This window comes from Pleuronectes platessa, chromosome 10, assembly GCF_947347685.1.
Source record: "Pleuronectes platessa chromosome 10, fPlePla1.1, whole genome shotgun sequence".
Lineage (NCBI taxonomy): Eukaryota > Metazoa > Chordata > Actinopteri > Pleuronectiformes > Pleuronectidae > Pleuronectes > Pleuronectes platessa.
Genome location: NC_070635.1, coordinates 26,557,922 through 26,572,297, shown reverse-complemented (window position 1 = coordinate 26,572,297; position 14,376 = coordinate 26,557,922). Strand labels below are relative to the sequence as shown.

Below are 14,376 nucleotides of genomic sequence, written 5' to 3'. Positions count from 1 at the left end.
GAAGTAGTATTTTTAAAATACAATAATACAGGTGTTTATTTTGATACATTTAATATAAGTGTATTATGTATACTATTTCAAAATACATTAGGATGTATCTTTTTCCATCCCTGAATGTCCAGAATAAATATTGTAATTAGGATTTTTTGCAGTTGTCAATAGCAGACTGCTACTACAAGCTAATGTTTGATAACTATGGAAAACAAACTTCAGAAAAAAACATTTTAAAATAGCACAAATGCACTTACTAGGGCTCCTGATCACCTTCTACACACACTGGCCTCATACATTTGTATGATTACATTGAGTGTTTCACTGTAATCTTGGAATCAGTGGAACACTCAGATCTGATGCTGGGCTGGAGATGATTTACTCCACAGTACCCAAACATGTGTCCTCTGTAAACTGAGTCTCTCCAAACCATTACAACTCACACAGAGAGGTGTTCCTCCTCCATCTGAGGGCACAGGGAATGATCTCTGGATAAACTCATAATTAAATTACTAGCACAATTTCTAGCTGGCGGCTTTGGCAGAGTGCTTATAAAAACCTTTTACCATGGCTCAATGAGAACAAAGCAGGGCAGGCTGGCTACCATGTGTAGGATCAAGGTCAAATATCTTTCCAGGCTTTTTTGTGGGGAGAAAGTGGGTAATAAACTCTCCAAGGTTATTTAAAACACAACAGCAAAAATGATGAGAGGTGGAACAGCAGATTCTGGAGAGAGTCCAACACAAGTAAAGGTAAAAACACATGTTGCATTTCTAGAAGAAGAGCTGCACGGAATTTAAGGAGGAGCCTTCAGGATTAATGACTGGGGCTTACCAGACATATTTAAGGTGGCTGTTTGGGGCTAGAGCCGACTTCTCCTCTACAGGCAGGTAGAGTTGTTTAGGAAGCTGCCACAGTCCTGCTCCATGAAGGATCCCTGTTAGAAGAGACACAAAGACAACAGGCAGCATCAGTGTAACTGAAGGGTGCCTTATGTTCTCTGTCTGACAGTGGAGTGGATTGTGCGCATCCCTTTGGTTACGACATCAAATTGATAAGGGGACGGATGTGGCTCGGGAGTGAGAGCGGGTCGTCCACTAATCAGAAGGGGGGCTGGGCCGGAGTGTATGGTTGATGTATGATAGACAAGTGCTGCTCATGAGGGTGTGTAGAAAAGCACTAAATAAATTCTGACCATTTACCATTTAATAAAACAGACTTAAACTTAAACTTAAAGGTTAATATGAGCTAATAAATCAGATAAAACTCCATACTCATACTTCAGAGTGAGGTCATAACCCTTGTGTAGCAGCGAGCCAATGAAGTCAACAAGCAGTTAAACAGAGTCGTAAAGACCTCAGTAGGTCCCAGTAATTATGTCAGCGCAGTGATACTCTGCAGCACTATTTAGCTCTGAGTCATTATGTGGAAGTATGTGTGTCGATATATCCATTTCATAAGAGAGGATGGATAGTGATAGAATTAATCCACAAACAATTACATTATTCTGTATAATTATAATATATATCACTGGTATATTGACCTTTGGTGCGCCTGTGCTGTTAGAGTGAGTAATGGCATGTGTGCTGGTGAGTGTGTTTCTACCGATGCAGTGAGCATATGCACAAGTTTGTGTTGGTACTGTGTGATCTCAGACGATTAGATAGATGAGAGTCAGGTCCTCAGGGAGTCACAGCACTTATAGGAAGCTGCCAAGCTTGTTGGGAGTAGACTTGTTAGCACTTACCAACACAACCATCTGATCCACTTCTCACCCCTACCCACATCTTTTGCCCTTAATAAAATACTAACTCCAGGGGCCTTAACTTCCCATATGTGATTCATAGGGTAGAGGGGTTGTCTTCGATCAGAGGGTCGGCGGTTCCCAATTTCCATGCCTAAGTGTCCTCGGGCAAGATACTGAACCTCACATTTGCTCTGATCGCTGTATGAATGTGTTTGTGAATGGGTGAATGGCAAAAAGCTGTACTGTACAGTGCTTTGAGTTCTCATCAAGACTAGAAAAGCTCTATATAAATACAGACCATTTAGCATAATTGAATTTGTTGGTTCATGTATGATTAGCCACACGGCTAAATGACTGGAGGGCTGGCCTGATACACATGTGACTTCTGTCTGGGTCTGAGAGGACGGAAGGGAGATGTTGTGCTTTCCATTTCAAATTTACTAACACACTAACTCTAATTCACTTGTGCGGTTATTCGATTATTGTGACTGAGCTCTTGGTTTCCAGAATGAGTTCATCATAGTTTGTGTTGATCATGATGAGAATTGCTCACTAATGTAACCTACAGTACTAAAGCAGCTCTATAAAGAAAAAAAACACAATGACTGTTTTCAACATGGACTTATCTTTGGCACATCCTGAACTCACCGTATCCAGTCTGAGACACCAGCTCAGCAGCTCCGCCGATGGGTTTGGTGAAAACACCCACAATGCCTTTCCCCACTCCAGAGATTACGCCTTTGGCTTTGCTACCAGCTGAGCTCTGCATATCCCAGCTCCTCTGGAAGTTCTGCATTGGCTGGTCAACAATGCCTGCTATCGCTCCTGCAAAATATTAAAAAAAGTCTTGGTAGTTTGCTTGTAGGATGTGCCGTGTTAATAAATTGAAATAAAATATTCACAGTGAAAATAAGCAATTTGTACAGACAAATTTAAAACACCTTTAACAAAGGGGGAAAGATATTTTCAGATTTTCAGAGAGATGGTGGGTCTCACTCCAAAGGATCAGAGGAATTCCGAAATACTTATTCCCTCCAGAAAAGGTCTGACCATTCATGCTATGAATGACAAATTATAATCCACTGTAACCTAAAGATCCGAGCAGCTGCTTGGTTTCGATGCTCTGACATTTCTTTACAGTTTTACTGCCCTCTGGGTGTTTACTGAGTCCCTGCTGTGCTGTCTCCACTGCTCTGTCTCAAAGCTCTCTGTATTGTGCACACCACTGTGTGTGTGTGTGTGTGTGTGTGTGTGTGTGTGTGTGTGTGTGTGCAAATATATGTGGGCAGAGCACGTGCTTGATTTACTGCCTTTTTTAGTATGGTAAGTATTTCTTGAAATTAATTTATTACTTGTAATGTAACTTAAAGACAATGCAACATAGTGCTCACATTTGTTTGAATTTTCAAAAACCAGGACTACAAAATTGTATTATTGTTATGCCACTGAAAAAACAACTAATAGTGTGAGGTAAACAAATGAGTGCGTCAGTGTATGTAAACCTACCTAACAAGCTAATACCGAGTCGTGACAGCCCCTGCCTTAGTCCGTCCCCAAGACTCTCTGGCAGCTGTCGCCTCCACTCCTCCTGCCTGGTGTAGTGCTCCTCATCCAGAGACAGCCTGTCCATGTTCCTGGCCAGACTTGTGGCTAAGTTAGTGATGGACGTCAGCGTACCTGAACACAATGGTGCCATGTTCACATTCAATGTTCACAGTTTGCAAATTACATCATGAGTGCTGATGGTTAGTGATAGAGCCTCACAATATTCAATCAGAGATTAAAATTGCTTCAGTATATGACGTATATGTACTTATTTATTTATGAATCAGTGACACCTTTCCCTAAGGCGTGTTCCTGCGCTGAGATATGTATTTTCTTCACTTTCATTATTTAATTCATTACACAGCTCAAAGTTTTTTCTAACAAACCTGATATATCGGCATGATAGCAATATAAATTCAATATAAATAAAAACTGTTTATCAGATAACACAGGTAATGTTTAACTCTAAGAGAAAATTTAAAGACTGAACATTTGTGTTACCTTTTGAGATATGTTTGACGAAAGAGGTGGTCCCTCTGGACACCCCACTGACAAAGGCTCCAGGTCCTCGGGTCAGACCCTCATAAGGCAGACGGAAGAAGTCTGACACGCCGTTACCGATACTCCGCACCAGGCTAGCAGGACTGCCGAGGATCTCCAAAGACCCCACCACCCAACCTGATGAAAGACACAGGATGTCAGATGGGTACAATTGTGAATAATAACGTCACATATGGCCAAATATGTACATATGCTGGAACATTAAACTGTACTGTTTGATAGTGTATAATCAGTCAATTGCTGGGAGCTTTGTTTTATATAAATGTATCAGTAGTTTCAGAAATAGTTCTTCAACCTCCTGGCATCTAAGAACAAAGAATTTATAAACTATTCTGGAGTGTGTTGGATCTCCATTTCCTCAATGCTATGAGACATTTCAGACAGCAGTGTCTTCTTTCCCTTTTGGTGTTAGCTGGAGAAACTCACTCAGTTAAGCTTCACAAGAAAAAGTTGGACTGGAAGAAAATATTTCAATAAATCAACTTTAACTGTATTGTTGTTGGAGGTAGCCATGTAAAACATAATGTATAATCCCACAGTATTTGTTTGTAGTCCTGAAATGAATTTGCATTATACAGAAATAAAAAGACAATACATATGGAACATTTACTCTGAGTGGAACATTGAACATACAAGCCCCTTGAGTAGAGACACTTTCATTATCTTCTATGTGCCAAAAACAGCTTTACGAGCAAATGCAGTTACAGAATTGACAGAATAACGCACAAAGTGTTTGACATTATGATGTTTCACACTGTATTAAATTTATAAGAATTTATTTCTTCAGAACTCAAACATTTACAAACACACAGACACACAAACTTGTGCACACAGACGCACAGTTTGACACAGTTAGATGTATAGTCTCCTACAATCTCACTTCTCTTATTCATCCATTGAGCCTCCTGCAGATGGCAAGGCTCATGGATATTTATGCACTGACAATTGCATCACAAAAATCAAATAGCCATTTCTCAATGCTATGATCTTATTCTCTGTCAATTTTTCTTTTGAGTGATGGACTCTAATGGTAGGTAACAAACTCCAGTGGGGCCAAGTGGTCTTTTCTGCTTTACAAAGTCTCCCAGTTGTGGTTTTGGTAAAGCATGAAGTCCTGACAGGAGCTGATGTTTACAGGGCTGAGTCATGCTTTTAAACACACACACATGCATATACTGGAGTTTATGCCTTTCAATATCCATATGTCCATAAGTCTTTGCATGTGCAGACTGGGGATTTACGCCTGTGGGCGTATGCATGATTGTAGTACCATAGATTCTAAAGCTAATCAGGCCCAGAATGCATTGCTTCCAGGTCCGTCTCTCCGTGATGACTCAGGAAGAGGAGAACGTGGTAAGGTGATGTGTTGAAATACGAGCAGAAATGAGGGCTTTAATGAGAGACAGCGGGAATGAAGCATCTGGCCAGAACGGTGATTTCTGATGTGGGAATGTATGAGTTAAATCAGACCATGTGTGGACTCTTAGACTTGACAGGATGACAATGAGGGAGAGAGGAAGATAACCTTTACTGTGCCTGATAAAGTCAGGCTTAGACCTGGTGGTCATTCACGGATTAACCATAACATCCTGCCTACACTCAGAGTGTGAAACAGAAGTCTCAAAAATAAATGATAAGAGAATCTAAATCTTTGTCGTGCTTCCAGCCATTCAAGTTTTGGGGTTTTGCTGCTGGATATTTTCACTGCACTTTCTGCCACAGAGTAACAGGAGCCCCCCCAAATAGGAGCAATAATTTCAAAAACTCAACTCTGGACCTAGCGAAAGGTAAATTTATAGAATTTCTCACTCAAGCTAAAATCCTGTCCTTCATGAAATAATGTAAATGTTGTTATTGAAAATATGTGTACCACAAACTCTTATGATATGGCTGCATGTTTTTTTTAGAGAAATTAAAAGCTGTGCCTCCTCTGTCAATGACCTACCAGCTCTGAAGAGGGCTCCAGCAGCATAGTGCATTGCCAGAACGTGGACAAGCTGTCTGGCTGTGGTGCAGAGTGGCCCTCTCTCAAACAGAGAGAAGGAGAGTGGAGTGTGGTCTGAGGCGATGTACAGCTTAAGGGAGGCATGGATGCTGACCAGCAGGTTGACCGGCTGGATGGTCAGCCTCTGCAGCCGCACTGGGTGGACTAATGCATGCAGCGACTGAAGCACCTGGAGAATATTACAAAATTAGGCAAAATAAAGATTTTTCAAATATAACAAAACCATACTAAAACATGTAGATTGTCATTTATCCGTTACAGAATTATTTCATCATTACATGTTTAGAAATTAAGAGTGGCTTATTGTGAGCAGATATTATGTAAGCAGGCTGTTAGCTATAATAAGGTTGAATGCTGCTAAATGTATGTCTGCCCCAAGGTTAACCTGCCACTGTTGATCTCTGTCATGACAGCAACATTCATAGAATTACTTCCCCTTTGTCTGCCTGTCTGTCTATCATATGTAAGGCACTGTACTAGTAATGAGAATGGAGTGATTCAATTAAGACAAGATATTATGATTGGTGCACCTGTTCAGGGAGCGTAGGGTCTGGTCCAGACTCTCTACTCCTCTGGCTCTCTGCTGTAGCTGAGGCTATAGCTCTATCAGGGATGTAGGTGTAGAACAGGGTCTTAATGTAGTAAACAAAGGTGTCTTCAAGGTAGACTCTAGCAGGCTGGAGATGGAAGTTGACCTAAGGAGAATGTGCACAAAGCTGTAATGTGAGAAATGACTGGAAAGAGAAGTAAATAATTTGGACACTTTGATTCTGTCTTTGAAAAAGGGTGATTTCCTTTTAAGTGTCAATGCAGTCGTAAACCAATTTCCATTTGAATTATTACTATTTGTTATATAATTAAACTAATAAAGAAATTGCATAATCCCACATACTATACTTTGTGTTGACACTATTTCTGTTGTTGCTAGGGTGTACTGTATGATTACTGGGGTTATAGATACCCAGGTATGTGCTTACAGTGCTTTGAGTAGATAAACAGTGCTTATAAAATACTGACAGATAGAAGACAAAATTATTCAAAGTCAATGTTCAGGTTATCAAACAGCAGTCTACAGTGACAAAGAAAAAGCTTATCCAAACCAACCTCCTCCACAGTGCATTTGTCTCCAGCCAGCGTCACACTGAGCTGCAGAAAACAGGATTGTTTGAACTCCTCCAGGGCTTCAGGAGAATCTGTGGGGTTGGCTTCGCTGCTCCACGGACCCCCGGGATCAACTCCCACTCTCTGATCCTGGCACAGCAGCACGGGGAAGTGGAAACTTGCCCGGTTATAAAGCTGGTTGTCTATTTGCAGAGCTGAGCAGAAGACCTCAATCAGAGAGGTGTCAGGCATCAGAGCCGAGATGGATGCTGTTTCCATGCCAGGGTCAACTGTCAGCTCCAGGGGAACGGACGTAGGTTCTGGAGCCAGACTGAAGAGCAGCCTAGTCAACGTGAGTCTAAGCAGCTCCACAGAACCAGACGGACTAGTGATGTCATCACTCAAAGCCACACTGGTCTCACTCACGAGAACTCTGAAGGACAGCTTCAAAGACCTGAAAACAATACAGATATTATAAATGCGAAAATACAATGACATGATGAAATAAAAGAAAGTATAGCAGGATGTCATAACTTAAATATTTTTTGTTGTCTAAAAGTTAAAAAAAAAAAAACTTCATGTGAAATATAATCAAGTTTTAACCATGATTAGTTTGATTATTAGAGAATAAAGAAGCCAAAACCTTCAGCTTGTGCTGAACCACCAGATTAACAATGAACACAGATGTCATTTGTTTACATTTACCTCAAGTCATTACATTCATTTTCTATTTTGTCAAATTACAAAGCAGTAATGTGTTGATGTAATCAGTAATACAGTGACCCTTAGAGCTCGTCCAAGTTTAATTTAAGAATACCCCTGCAAATAAACAAAACACAATCAAGTAATGTAAAACTCTAAATAAATCTGGCATGTGCAGCAGAAAAGCAGTATTTGAAAATATGAAATATTTCCATATTTGGTTCTGTTTTATCACCTATTTTTATAAATGTTGCACGTGTTGTCAAATTAATGAAGATGATTTCCTAGTTAGTTTTTGTATTGTCTATTAGTATGTGTTTTCTCAGATTATACAGCATGATATCATGTTCTACTCATGTTTTTCCTGCATAACTAATGTCACTCAAGACAATATAAGAGGGTTTGAGCACCCTCCTGTGGTGACAGTGATGTCTATCTCTGCATGTAACTGCTGCTCCATGAAAATGTAAATGCAAATTATTATAAATCAATCATTATAATGCAATTTTAAAACAGCAAAAGGCAAAGTGGTATGTGGTGCATGCACAGATGATTTATTATGGTTCCAATACGTAGGAAGCATAAACACAGAACACAAGAACACACATACCTGTTGTGCTGGTTGATTATAGTGTCCACACTGCCCTCTGGTGCCAGAGACAGAACCAGGGTACCCCTCTCATGCACGACATCAATGTAGAGACACCCAAAACCGGGCAGGAACACCACCTGAACAACATCACAAAACAAATCTGTAGGGAGATGGAATTACACTCAAACAGCCAAAGATGGAGTGAGGCGCATTTCACCTTTAATAAACAGAGTAGATTTGCAGCTCAGTATACTTTACATTATTCTTCATGCGTGTTTCACAGCATGCATGTGTCCGACTTTAGCCTCCGCCACTCTAGGTCCAGAGTGATCAGTCCCTCATGTTACGAAAGGAAACAGATCCCTGATGAACACTTTGCTGAGCAGTCATAACAAGTCTGACCTTTCACCTCTCACCCCTACCACATAGGTCAGACTCAGACCTCGCAGTAACCAGAGATAGACGTCCTCAACCTCAACCCCAGCCTACAGCTGGCTAGACACAACACAAAACCTTACACCCACCTACGTAACACCGTATTTAACCCACTATATTACACTGACCGGAGCAAAAACACTCACACGCACCACAGTTTCCTCAGTTTTGGCCTGGGTTGGATCCAACATGGTAAAGAATTGTCTAGATTGTGTGATTAATTGCACAAGAATGGGCTATTTGAAGATAAGGGACTTTCAACCAGGATTTAGAATCCATCACAGCACAGAAACAGCACTGTCTCTATACGTGTCCTGCTGGCTCTTAGTGCTGCATTTGACATTATAGATCATAAGATTAAACATTAAACATTGACACACTTTTCCATTATGTTACAAACAGTTTCTTCTAATCATGTGTTCAGTTACACGCGGCATCTATTTCACTTCTGTCCTCACATGTGGCTTTCTCTGAGGTTTCTAGGTTTTCCTTACTCTTGTTGAGGGTTCAGGGCAGAGGATGTCATACCTTGTTATGCCCTATGAGACACATTGTGATTTAGGGCTATGCAAATAAAATGTTATCGATTTGATTGATGGAAGATTATTTTATAAAGACTGGAACACTCAGGATCAAAGAGAGCACTAGGATTGTTCAAGTTTTACTTATCAGATATATTAAAATTTGTTAATTTTAACAATGACTCTTCCATGCAAACACAAGTTAGTCATGTCTTTTCACAAGGCTCTGTATTTGGACTGTCACCTCTCACTTTGTATCTGTTTCCTGCAATGTTATCAGAAAGGAAAACACTTCCATTGTTATGCAGACAACACTCAGCTGTACATATCTATGAAGCCTGATGAATCTAATCACTTCAGAAATCTCTCAAGAACATCAAGGCCTGGATGACTCAGAACTTTTTGCTTCTAAATTCAGAACTGAGCTAATTGTTATTGGCCCTAAACATGTCAGAAAATCCCTCTCTGACCAGATAGTCCCCTTGGATGGTGCTAGTTTGGCCTGCTTCCCTTGGAGTTATGTTTGATCAGGACATGTCATTTGATCCACATATAAATAAGGAGAGATCCCATTGCTGCTGTCTTAGCTTCTGTGCATCAGCTCTCTGTAAAATTCAGAATAGAATAAAAAATCCTGCTTGTCACATACAAAGCCCTTAATTATCAAGCCCCATCATATATTTAAGCTGTTTTCTCAACCTTTTACTCATGCACAACGCAGTTGGAGGTTTTCTGCACAGCGATCACAACAGCAACAAATCCTTTCAAGTGAGAGGTGGACAAGCCAGGTGCAGCAGACAGACGCAGGAAGTAATGTGTTAACTCCACTGCGTAAATCACGTGATCACATTTACAGCCCCCCAACACCATCGTCAGCTCTCATCACCACAAACTCTCTTGACAGCTTCGTCGGTGGTTTCTTTGTGTGTGTCACCGCTTTTTCACAAGGAGATATTTGCTTTCTTTTTGTTTGTTTTTTCATTTTTGCGTCTGCTGCGTGTTAGAAGCATCATCAACCCCCCACTTGCTCGCAGTGAATTCCTGCTGTTTTCACACATCAATTTCATCCAGGTTTCTACAGACTTTATACATGGAGGCCAGGCGGAGAAAGTCTGTATACTACGGAGCGTCTCACTCGGACAATTACGGAGGATTTACAAAGGATCTGTGGAGTCCAGTGCATCTCTGAAAGCAGCTTTAAAGAGTATCATAGCCCTGTACTGTCACTGCTGGGGGAACTCCCATCCCTTTTTGTCATAGTTTCTCTCTCTCTCTCTCTCTCTCTCATATTTTGCAGGTATCTCTGACTCTAGATCTGACACTAATAAACAACAACTACTACAGCAACAACAATAAAAATAATTTCTGCATCACCTTGACAAGAGAGGTTACAAGATCTTTAACATGCTACCAAACACAAGATGAAACACAGTAGCAGCAGTGCTAGGAGGTATAGGCTGAACAACAGGAATAAGAGAAAACCCAGTAGTCATCCTCGGGAAATGGTGGCAAACAACATTCACAATTAAATCTCCCTTGTTTCTGTTTTTAAAATTAATCCGCTTCATTCTATTTTGGCTATCACAAAATTTAAATGAAAGAGCAGGATTTGTAATAACTTAACATTTTATTGACACTGACTTGGAGTGTACTCAGTTTTATTGTATGCCGTGCATGCATGCTTGTTGTACCTGAGTGCCGAGGCAGTTGATATCTATGGGGTCAGTCCAGTCAGTGGTGCTGTGGTCTGAGGTGGTTTTCAGCAGCAGTGTGGGCAACATCTCTTTCTGCCTACACTCAGGGAAACTGGTAAAGTGCTGATGAAGCTCATGGTGCAGAGAACAGTTGGCAGGCAGAGGACGGCAGTATACCTCAGTCCTTGGAGTTTCTATGACAGATAATATAACAGATCTTAGTGTAAGTAATGGTCTGTATTTATATAGTGCTTTTCTAGTATTGATGACCACTCAAAGAGCTTTAAAAGTAAAAAATAGTAAGTTTTGTTCAGAGCAAAGTACATGGAACGGCTTGAGTAGATCTGGGTAATGGACGAGAGGAGAGGAGATGTGTCCGCTCCAGTCAGCAATCGATCTTCTTACCTTTAACAGTTTCCTTCAGCAGCAGAGGGATAGGACACTTGTTGTGGATCAGCATGCGTGGACAGGGGTCATCATTCAGAGTGATGTATGTCACCCCAAGGTGTTCCTGATATGTAAGTACTATGGCTCTGCAAAACAAATTAAAAGATAAATAACCTAACCCGTAACTAAACTTTTCACAGGAAGCTCCAAACATTTTCTAATCACACACAGATCAAAATTCCTACCGTAAATGAGGGAAACCTTGCTGGCCAGCCAAAAACTAGACTGCAGAGGTGTATTTGTGAAGAGAATTATTGTATGCACATTGGCCTACTTATTGTATATAACACTATATTTTTGCTGAAATGTGCCAAAAGCTATCTAATCAGACTACTGTAGCTGAAGCGATTCAAAGAAAAATAAAGATTTTCAAACAGAATGAACCAATAAGGAAAGAGAAAGTCAGAAGAAAGAAATACATCATAGACTGAGAAAGATCAACTTCACAAGACAATCTGAGGGATTGACAGTGGAAATGTTGAGGGCATTTCTTATTTTGCTCCATCTCCAATGTTTAACAAGCTGTGACTAGCTCCAGTGCCTCACCGCTTGATGTCTTGTGCCAGCTGGGGTTCAAACCCTGCTCTAAATGAACTGTCACAGCCAGCAAACCACAAATGCTCTGCTTCACCCACCTGCTGCTAAGGCCAAACCCAGAACTTGGTCCCACAGGAACAGACAAACTCTGCCTGGGGAAGTCTGGATGGATGGGAGCCGGGAGGCTCCATGCTGCAGATCCAACTCCGGCATCAGGCCTGGGAAACAGGCTGAAGAGCATGTATCTGAGTGGCAAAGGGTACTCCACCTTTCCCTGGACATTGGTTTGGAGGAGGTCCCAGCATGGCACTGAGCTGGGCTTGGCCAGGGAGGACTCTTCAGAGGCAGCCAGGCTAAACACATACGTCTCTTGTATCTCACAGGCCTGGAGAGAGGACATAGTATAAATATGTTGAAATGGAAGAGAGGGCAGAGGAGAGGAAAATAAAGGGAGAAAATGTTTTTTTAAAGACGGGAAAACAATGAGGAAGGAAAAAAAAGAATATGAAGAGGTGAGGAGAGCAAATATGAACAATTTAAGGGTGGACAAAAGTTGCAAAAGAAAACGGATATAAATATGGGACATGGAGGCAAATAAAAAAGGAAAGACAGAGGCCACAAGTGACTAAAACAAAAGATACATGGTAAAACCACATTGTTATTGTACTCTCCTCTTTCTCCCACTCAACTCAGTGCTAAATTGGTAGCAGAAAAGCCCTGCTGTGATGGGTTAGCAGTCTGTGTGCAGCCAGTAGTTGAGGATTGTGGGGATTAGGCATTAAGCATGATGAATAGACCAACTAAAAAGGCATTCCTAGCTTTGTTTGTGGTCTGTGTTAATGTTAAGCCCAGCGCCTGTTATTTTTTTTGGGGCTCTTTTCTTTTTAAAAAGTTTTTCAGTCAATTAGTGGCAACTGGCAAGCTCTGCCATGCTTCTTTAAGGGGATCTGAAGGCTCGTTAGATGACATCACTACATTGTTATTCTCTTTGGAGACAAGCAGCAGATGAAAGTGAGAAGGGAAACCTGCATTCAATTCTGGTTGTTTGTCTAATGTCCCTGTGAAGTGCCATTGCCATATTGTGAGAATGTTGAAAGGAGAGATGAGCTGATGGAAAACGGCTTGCTACATCCCTGCAGTGCATGTGTGTGGCGGGGGTGTGTTGGATGTGTGAGTAATGTGCGTAAGGACTAAACAGTCATGGAAACATCAGCTGTACAGGACTGACATGCTGCAGGACCATAAAACCACACACACATACAGACACAGGCTCTATGGTTATAAGGTAACAGTATGGAATGGAAGCCATGGGTCCAGGATAAGCTTTTTTACCTCTGCCAGGGAGGTTGTTTTCAACCCTGTCTGTTTGTTTGTTGGTTTGTTTGTTAGCAAGAATACAGAAAACACCTGAACATATTTCCATGAAAACAAGTAAACAGATGCAGGAACCCATTCAATTTTGGTGGGGATCCGGATCAGGGGGTGAATACAAGGATGCACTCCACTGAGCGCCATTCTAGTTTCAAATTGTTTTATAGAGATGCAGCAATGAATTAAGATGGTGGGGACTTCGACACTGGGCAGTTAATATCTTCCTGTTAATTACAAGAAGCCCTGTGACTAATACTCTATCAACGATTGTTTTTACATGTTTTAATACAGGTGGTGGGAAATAAACCTAAAAAAGATTCTGTATTCAGGTGTCTGATATTTAACAAAATAACCCAGAATTGATTAATTCATTATATCAAAGTATAACTTCTTTCAAGATATTTCAGGTTGAAAGATAAGAGAAAATTGCTCATGTCACATGCCCATACCTGGTCATCAGTTCCCAGTGCGTGGTCAGTCAGCAGAGGCCTGCACTGTACTGTGTAAGGAGTGTTGTTCACAAGAATCGTTCTGTCCTCAATCTGTAGGATCTGGATGCCGTTTCTCACCACAGACGACACGCAGAACTGACACAGCTACAGGGATAACAGCAGTCATTAAACTGTCTTATGGATGATAAAAAAAAGAGTTACATTTACTTGAGAGATCTGGTATTGATTTTAATATGGTGAGATGAAGAGCTAATAAAGTTGATGCAGTAATGAAAGATGCATTAAAAAAAAACACTTACTTGCTATCTGTTTACTCTACTCAAAAACAGTAACTTTATATTTCATTGTGCTAAAAACATTTCCATTGTACCAGCAATGGCCTTAATGTAAAATTCAATGACGTTAAAGTATTTCAAGCAACAATTTTATACCCCCCTGGTTTGTTAAAAAAAACCTTTCATGATTGGACTTAAATGGTGTTTTATTTCTGTTTTACTAAGTAGCATATATTATATATGTGATCTGGTATCAGTGTATATCTAAACAAGTAAACTGTTCAGTTTTTATTACAGCTGGATAGTGGTCGAAAATTCAATAAACACACCAGAAAAGGTCAAATGCATTCTGATATATTACAACCCATTAAAATAATAATATGTCTTGATTTGATAATTC

At 40.6% G+C, this 14,376-nt stretch overlaps 1 protein-coding gene across 3 annotated transcripts in view; it reads right to left on the bottom strand.

The window, feature by feature from the left end:
• The window catches only part of LOC128448952 (intermembrane lipid transfer protein VPS13B), a 325,941-nt gene that overhangs the window by 3,714 nt on the left and 307,851 nt on the right, over nt 1-14,376 (bottom strand). For all 3 annotated transcript variants that reach the window (XM_053431840.1, XM_053431841.1, XM_053431839.1), the window contains exons 54-65: nt 13,699-13,845; nt 11,977-12,263; nt 11,300-11,427; nt 10,892-11,088; nt 8,263-8,381; nt 6,954-7,404; nt 6,380-6,544; nt 5,790-6,018; nt 3,785-3,961; nt 3,245-3,415; nt 2,387-2,563; nt 826-928 (exon numbers count right to left, since the gene is read on the bottom strand). In XM_053431840.1, the coding sequence (XP_053287815.1) occupies nt 826-928; nt 2,387-2,563; nt 3,245-3,415; nt 3,785-3,961; nt 5,790-6,018; nt 6,380-6,544; nt 6,954-7,404; nt 8,263-8,381; nt 10,892-11,088; nt 11,300-11,427; nt 11,977-12,263; nt 13,699-13,845 (2,351 nt within the window). The remainder of the gene's footprint in view (nt 1-825; nt 929-2,386; nt 2,564-3,244; nt 3,416-3,784; nt 3,962-5,789; nt 6,019-6,379; nt 6,545-6,953; nt 7,405-8,262; nt 8,382-10,891; nt 11,089-11,299; nt 11,428-11,976; nt 12,264-13,698; nt 13,846-14,376) is intronic.